The sequence below is a fragment of the Pygocentrus nattereri genome, chromosome 23 (assembly GCF_015220715.1).
Source record: "Pygocentrus nattereri isolate fPygNat1 chromosome 23, fPygNat1.pri, whole genome shotgun sequence".
In the NCBI taxonomy this organism is placed as follows: domain Eukaryota; kingdom Metazoa; phylum Chordata; class Actinopteri; order Characiformes; family Serrasalmidae; genus Pygocentrus; species Pygocentrus nattereri.
In genome coordinates, this window is record NC_051233.1 from 4,184,153 (window position 1) to 4,192,344 (window position 8,192).

At 42.9% G+C, this 8,192-nt stretch overlaps 1 protein-coding gene across 5 annotated transcripts in view; it reads left to right on the forward strand.

Moving 5' to 3' along the window:
- LOC108438697 (3'-5' RNA helicase YTHDC2) overlaps positions 1 to 8,192 on the forward strand; it is a 44,582-nt gene that overhangs the window by 19,175 nt on the left and 17,215 nt on the right. For all 5 annotated transcript variants that reach the window (XM_017716679.2, XM_017716678.2, XM_017716682.2 and 2 more), the window contains 9 exons: positions 98 to 194; positions 591 to 678; positions 783 to 863; positions 952 to 1,034; positions 1,817 to 1,922; positions 3,552 to 3,671; positions 4,330 to 4,602; positions 5,415 to 5,541; positions 7,445 to 7,650. In XM_017716679.2, the coding sequence (XP_017572168.1) occupies positions 98 to 194; positions 591 to 678; positions 783 to 863; positions 952 to 1,034; positions 1,817 to 1,922; positions 3,552 to 3,671; positions 4,330 to 4,602; positions 5,415 to 5,541; positions 7,445 to 7,650 (1,181 nt within the window). The remainder of the gene's footprint in view (positions 1 to 97; positions 195 to 590; positions 679 to 782; positions 864 to 951; positions 1,035 to 1,816; positions 1,923 to 3,551; positions 3,672 to 4,329; positions 4,603 to 5,414; positions 5,542 to 7,444; positions 7,651 to 8,192) is intronic.

An 8,192-nucleotide genomic window follows, 5' to 3' on the forward strand; every position in this document is an offset into this window, starting at 1 on the left:
TCCTTCAGTCTGTGGTCCAGAGTATTTATACCCCCGTGTGCTATAGAGTAAAGAGTGTCTAATCAAATCATGGACTGCTTTTTTTTTCCCGTTCCAGGTGCAGTTTTGATATTTTTACCAGGGTATGATGAAATAGTTGGACTGCGAGACCGTCTTCTTTTTGACGACAAGAGATTCGCAGAACATCAGCACAGGCATGTCAAATATCGTTGCTTTCGCTGTTTACATTTACATCATTTGGTAGAGAGCGACTTAAAATGTGATTTTTTTTTTTTTTTTTTTTAATGTGATATTTTACAATGTGATCATTTTTTTTACACGCGTAGGTGAAGGTGGTGTTAGGAGTCTTGCCCAAGGACTCTTATTTGTGTAGTGTAGGGTGGTTACCCAGGCGGGGCATTGAACCCCGGTGTTGCCCACTACACTAACCAACCACATAATGATACTCTAATTTGCTGCAGTGCAAATTTGTCTTCAGTCTCTATTTATTTACTAGGCTGTGACGGAAAACAATTCATTCATTGGGTTTTTTAACAATTGTTCATTGGGTTTTAGTTTCATCTTCAATTTTTTTTTCCCTGGTCCTCCAGGTATCAGGTGTTCACACTGCACTCCAACATGCAGACCTCAGATCAGAGGAAAGTTTTGAAACCAAGTCCAGATGGGGTTCGCAAAATTGTGAGTGCTATTTTTTTTGTGTTTTGTAAAGACAGAACCACCAGTTATTTTCCTCAGAGTGTCTGAACTGGAAGATTTCTGCTTTTTTCCTCCTTCTCTTTTAGATTCTTTCGACAAACATTGCAGAGACAAGCATCACAGTCAATGATGTTGTCTTTGTCATTGACTCTGGCAAAGTTAAAGAGGTACTGAACCAGTATTGTTCACTAATTACGGACAGTTTGCTCCGTTTTGTAGTAGATCCACTCATGTTTTTTATTTGATACCTGACAGAAAGCTTTTGATGCCCTGAATCATGTGACCATGCTAAAGATGGTTTGGATATCGAAGGCAAGTGCATTACAGCGTAAAGGAAGGTATGTATCCTTTCACATGATGTTCAACAGTATTTTGCTCTTATCTGTTAATAATATACACCAGTCAGGCATAACATTGTGACCACCTCCTTGTTTCTACGCTCATTGTCCATTTTATCAGCTCCACTTACTGTATAGCTGCACTCTGTAGTTCTACAGTTACAGACTGTAGTCCATCTGTTTCTCTGATACTCTGTTACCCTGTTCTTCAGTGGTCAGGACCCCCATGGACCCTCACAGAGCAGGTACTACAGCGCAACACACTACCACCACGTCAGTGTTACTGCAGTGCTGAGAATGATCCGCCACCCAAATAGTACCTGCTCTGTGAGGGTCCATGGGGGTCCTGTAGAACTTCAAAGTGCACTTTATATAGTAAGTTGAGCTGATAAAATGGACAATGAGTGTAGAAACAGTATTGCTATGCCTGGTCGGCGTATCATAGAATAACCCAAAATTAAGTGTTTCCGAAAAAATGAAAATATTTAATGAAAGACCTCGAAATGCTTTCTGTTGTTGATATCCTGGATGTGGACTTGGCCTAATCTTGGATTAAATTTCAGTGTTAATGAAGAAGCACCTTTGGGCATAGGCCTGGGCTTAAGCTGGGTCTGGGACACTTGGAGTGTATCAAGAAAAACAAGAAAAAAAAACATAAATAAAAACCACACATTAAAAAAAACAAACGGTTTGTTACCCCTGAACCCATAGAGAACCTTTAGAACCAGATATCTTCTCAATTTTGGAGTCCTTCTTTGAAGTAGTCTCTGTTGCTGTTGTAGAGCTGGGCGCTGCAGGCCGGGCATCTGTTTCCATCTGTTCAGCCGTCTGCGGTTCAATAACATGCTGGAGCACCAGGTCCCTCAACTGCTACGTATGCCGCTGCAGGTACACTCAACAAAAGTGCTGACTTAGGATCAGTTTTTCTCATTTTCAGTCTTAACAAAATATCACTTTCACATTTACATTTACATTTATGGCTGACGGGCGGCATGGTGGCGTGGTGGGTAGCGCTGTCGCCTCACAGCGAGGAGGGCCTGGGTTCGATTCCCCGGCCGGGCGACCAGGGTCCTCTCTGTGTGGAGTTTGCATGTTCTCCCCGTGTCTGCGTGGGTTTCCTCCGGGTTCTCCGGTTTCCTCCCACAGTCCAAAGACATGCAGTCAGGCCAATTGGACACGCTAAATTGCCCCTAGGTGTGAGTGACTGTCTGTGTCTGTCTGTCTGCCCTGCGATGGACTGGCGACCCATCCAGGGTGTATCCTGCCTTCCGCCCGAAGACTGCTGGGATAGGCTCCAGCACCCCCCCGCGACCCTGACGGAGAAGCGGCTTAGAAAATGGATGGATGGATGGATGGATGGATGGATTTATGGCTGACGCTCTTATCCAGAGCGACTTACACTTTGATCATTTTTACACAAGTAGGCGAAGGCAGTGTTGGGAGTCTTGCCCAAGGACTCTTATTGGTATAGTGTAGGCACTTTCACACTGTCAAAAAACTGAAAAACGTCAAAAATGGACATACAAGGTTTTCTTCCCACAGCAGCGATATGTGAGTATAGATATGAGAATAGATATGTTATGTTTAAATACAGAATATATAACAGTTGGTTCCGGCCATGAGAGCTGATTGGTTGAGAAGCGTTCTGACTGCTCTGTTATTTCACCATAAAATCAGCTTTTTCACAAACACTATATCATATGCTAAGCAACGCCTTTAACAGCTGTAGGAGACGCCAAGCTTACTTCGCCACAAACTGAAAACGGACACTTTTAAGATCACATTTGACCGACAGCCGTTTTGGTCCGACTCTGAAGACGAGGCAACAATAAATTCCCAATCTGTCGTCACCGCTGAGCAGCTTTTCAGTCGGCAGCTGTGACAGAAGAACAGCTGATCAACCTGGAATCAGCCAGAAATGAACCCAACACCATTCGCCAAACTAAACGGGCTGTAAGAAGCTTTACAGACCGGCTGGAACAAAACAACATTAATACTGATCTGGACAAACTGACCAAACTGAGCTGAACCTGATATTGGGTCAGTTTTATGGCTCAGTCTGATTTGGTCCGACTCTGAAGATCAGACACGTCTGGCGAATGGTGTTGGGTTCATTTCTGGCTGATTCCAGGTTGTTCAGCTGTTCTTCTGTCACAGCTGCCGACTGAAAAGCTGCTCAGTGGTGACGACAGTTTGGGAATTTAGCGTAAGGAGCTGGAGAACGAACTGCCGGCTGAGCAGCGAGTGGGCGGAGCTCGTTACTCTGACGTAGCAACAAGCTGCTCATTAAGGAGCTATAATTTGGAGGAAGGAACCGAACATTCAAACATATTAAACGCCGCGTTCACGGCCAGTTTATTCATTTCTTACTTTATTTAACTCTTGTATAAAAGCAGAAAGATACCCAAGGTCGTGTTATTGCTCTCTCGTTCGGCTCACTCCTGAGACCAGATCACTTGTTCTATTGCTTAAGCAGCATGCCACTTAAAATGAGGAGTATCTCTTTCTCTCCGATAGGAACTCTGTCTCCACACTAAGCTACTTGCTCCTATTAACTGCCCTATTGCTGAATTCCTGGCTAAAGCTCCAGAGCCACCACACCTGATGACGGTCAAGAATGCTGTGCAGATGCTCAAGGTATTGCTTTAAAACATGTACAATGTTCACTAAAATCTCCACCAGAATGTTTCATTTGCCGTTGTACTAATAAGTGCTTTTAACAAAGTAGCTACAGTGCGTTTTACTGCTACATATTCAAGACTGATGGGCCACTACAAGAGCGTTTCTCCATTCAGAACCCCAGTCCTTATTAGCCCAGTAATCAGCGTTCAGCAGCCCTTATTTATGTGGTTCAGGGTTGTTTGAACAGAAATGTGGAGTGACTAGAGGTTTATAATTTATCTGGTACCTCTATATTAAAGGAACAGCGTTCAGCCCTTGTCTTGGAGAAATGTAATTGATTTAAATTTTAAATATTCATCTGCTTTTTAAAAAAATGGATCAGTCGTACTAATAGTTAAACAGTAGGGCTCTGATGAGGATCGCTATTCTTTAGGAGACTCCTCAGTGCATCACGAAATTTGAAATGATTTAAATAATTTGGTACGATTCAGAGGTGAATACACGTGTACAGGAGACCTTTTTGGACTTTAACATATGAAAGTAGCCTGAATTTTTTTTTGGTTTAAATTGTAAGTGTTAAATTAAATTGTAAAATGTTACTAACAATTTATTTTTTACTATTAACAATTAACGATTTACAAAGCTGTGCTTCTGTCTCTGTGTTCCAACCCAGACTATAGATGCCATGGATCCGTGGGAGGACCTGACGGAGTTGGGCTATCACCTGGCTGACCTCCCCGTGGAGCCGCACCTTGGGAAGATGGTGCTTTGTGCTGTGGTGCTCAAGTGCCTGGACCCCATCCTCACCATCGCCTGCACGCTGGCCTACAGGGACCCTTTCGTGCTGCCTGCTCAGGGCTCACAGAAACGAGCTGCCATGCTGTGCAGGAAGCGCTTTGCAGCCAACACTTTCAGCGATCACATGGCTCTGCTTCGGGCCTTTCAGGTAGCCTTGCTGACCACCTTTGAGGAAAAATGTGTAGGAGCTACAGTCGTACGCAAAAAAAAAAAAAAAAAAACATCCCTGTTCAAATTACACACTGTGTTTACACATTCTGTACAGAGAATCTGTTTATATATGGCATTTTTCTGCATGTTTTAGTGCAAACTGTTTGTTTATTTGTCAGGTTTATTTAAAATAGACTATAGAAAATGTGCCATAACTTTTTCACAGGCCACATTTTATGCTTTATTTTTTTCCCAAAATGTTAAATTCAGCAAATACGCAGTACTTTTCCATTAAAATGTGCAGAAGTGTGTTCTCTGTAGTGGAAGTATTAACTTATTTTCACAAAATCAACAAAACAAGTAACTTGACTGGTGTGGCCAAAAATCTGTGCACCGCTGTATTTCAGAGATACAGCACTGTGTGCAGGGTGAAAGGGCCGTTTTCAATAATCCGTTTTCTCAGTTTATCATCAGTTAATTTACTGTTGGCAAATAAATTCGTCACTTCAGTTCAAATTAAGTTTAATTTTATAGTACTCTTATTATTATTTTTATTATTATTATTATTATTATCATTTTATAGTACTTTAACAACCATCATGGTCATCAAAGCACCTTTTATAATCTAAGATTAGTATGCTGTTGTCTGATTTCCAAGACTTAATCTGCCTATTCCTTAATCCAGGAAGACCCTTTAACTCTGGGAGTTATATTCAGATGGCTTAGCGGCTTTTAATTGTCTAGCCCGAGTGATCGAAGACCCTGTAAAATAACCCTCATGTGTGACGTCCTTTCTTCTTCATTTTTCAGGCGTGGCAAAAGGCCCGCAGTGACGGCTGGGAGAGATCCTTCTGTGAGAAAAACTTTCTGTCGCAGGCCACCATGGAGATCATTATTGGGATGCGGACCCAACTTCTGGGCCAACTCCGAGCCATAGGTACATAACAAAACTAAATCATTTATTTGTCTACCTCAGACTCTCTAACCGTACAGGAAACTGCGCTGGAAATGTGTACAACCGTACAGATCATAGTTTTATCTCTTATCTTATTACTGTACATTGGAAATAATGAAATCAGCTCCACTTACTATATAGTTGCACTTTGTAGTTGGTGCATCGTGCTGGTGGGTCAGTCTCAGCACTGCAGTAACACTGATGTGATGGTGGCGTGTTGCGCTGGTCTGAGAGGAGACACAGCAGTGCTGGTGGACACTGTGTCCACTCACTGTCCACTCTATTAGACACTCCTACCTTGTCGGTCCACCTTGTAGATGTAAAGTCAGAGACGACAGCTCATCTGCTGCTGTACATTTTGTGTTGGTCGTCCTCTAGTCCTTCATTAGTGGTCACAGGACGCTGCTGGCTGGATATTTTTGGTTGGTGGACTGTTCTCAGTCCAGCAGTGACAGTGAGGTGTTTAAACACTGCTGAGTCTGATCCACTCAGTCCAGTGCAACACACACTAACACACCACCACCACGTCAGTGTTCCTGCAGTGCTGAGAATGACCCACCACCCAAATAGTACCTGCTCTGTGGGGGTCCATGGGGGTCCTGACCACTGAAGAACAGGGTAACAGAGTATCGGAGAAACAGATGGACTACAGTCTGTAACTGTAGAACTACAGAGTGCAGCTATACAGTCAGTGGATCTGATGGAGTGTATTCTGCACAACCCCGACAATCAGGCCTGATTCCTGTGATTTGGTGCACCCTGTATGTCTGTTTCCGGTTAGGGGGTTAGATTTTTTTAATTTTTATTATTAATAAAACACAACCCTTAATTCCACTGTTGTTTGTTTTGTTAATTGGCTTTATTAGTTTGTAAAACTGTAAAGCTATTCCTCTTTTTTTTTTTTTTTTTTTTCTTTTTTTTTTTTCTAAAACAAGAACTGACCCATTTTCCAGGTTTTTCAACGCTGGTTTTGAAATTAAAATTGAATGACGTAAAGATATACGGACCAATAACCTTCTAAAAAAATTAGCATTACGGTATCAGACCCCAGTCTAAGGCCCAGTCACAGGCCCAGTTCTTCTTTTTTACCCCTACCCCTTGTTTTCGATTGTAAATGAGTTATAAGGGGTAGTGGTTGAAATCCTGCCCTATGAAATGAGACCCTCAAATAGAAAGAGCATCACTTCATTAACAGCTACCAGCGCTGCTCTGTAGGCGACCCTGCCCGTCTGCAGGGACAGCAGAGGAGGGGAAAGTTCAGCTCCTCACTGCTGGGCTTTAGTTACATTTAGGGATCATACGCCTTCAAAGAGGGGGGCAGTTATTTAGTATCACCCCCCCTAATTCTTCAGTGATATGAAGCTGAAGTCAGAGATTCTCCAGATTCTTGCTCAAATTTTCCCGTTCCACCTTAAATGGTGCAGCAGTTACATTCTGGCGCTTCAGGCATCAGAACTGCTGGACTATTTAAGGTGGAACGGGAAGTTAGCTAGCTAGCTACTGAGACGTTAGCATGCCATTAGTGATTTTTTTTTTATGAAGAACTTGACCAAAGAATAATGAAGCAAACGACCAAAATCCACTGAAACGACGTTAAACTGAGATAAAACAGTGACTGTCTTCATTTTTTTGTTGTTATTTTTTCTTCTCTGAAAAATTCTCCATTTGGAGGGTCATTTTTCCCTAACGCTTCGCCTTACCCCTCTATCCCAACACAAATTGGGACACCCTACCCCTAGACGTGAACACGCGAAACAGAGGGCTAAGGGCTCAGGGGTAGGGGCGAGGGGTGAAAGGCGATTGATCCTAAATCTCACAAACTTCCAACTTTCCACTCTGTTGAAATAATGGGTCCTGATCCATAACCCTTATGCTTGGTTATCAGGCTTTGTGCGAGCTCGAGGTGGCGGCGATATCCGTGACGTCAATCTGAACTCTGAGAACTGGGCTGTAGTGAAGGCTGCGCTGGTTGCAGGCATGTACCCCAACCTGACCCACGTAGACAGGGAAAGCCTGACGCTCATGGGAGCCAAGGAGAAGAAGGTCCGCTTCCACCCAACGTCTGTCCTCAGCCAGCCCCAGTACAAGAAGGTCGGTAACAGCAGAGTGAAGGCACAGAAACCTCCACTTTGGCTTAAGTGTGTTTTCCAATAATACGTTTTGTCTTTTGTGTAGTTAAAGTGGAATTTCACAGATTTTGCCAAAAGAACATCAGAACAGTTAAATTGTTAAAATGTAAACGAAGTCGTTCACAGTTGTGGTGATGGAAGCCAGCGGCGGTGTTATAGAGGCAAATCTTATCTTGATTTAAAAATCTTGGTAATCAGCATCTGATCTCAAGTTAGAAAACCTTAACTTCCTTGATCGAATGCTTATCAGAGCATCGCTGCTCAGTTTCAGTCTCCATTTCCCAAACGCTTTAGCCAAGCGCGCTACCGTTATTCCTCCTAATAAACAGACACAAGTTCAGCTCTGTCTCCTCATTATTCAGTGCCATCACTGTAATATTGTATATAAAGAGATTTTATCAAGCATTAAACGGAGGTAGTGAGAGGGTGGAGACTGAGTCTGCCGCGTCTGGTCTTTGAAACTCAAAGCACCGTTTTCAGTGTAGATAAATGTGGTGTCATTGT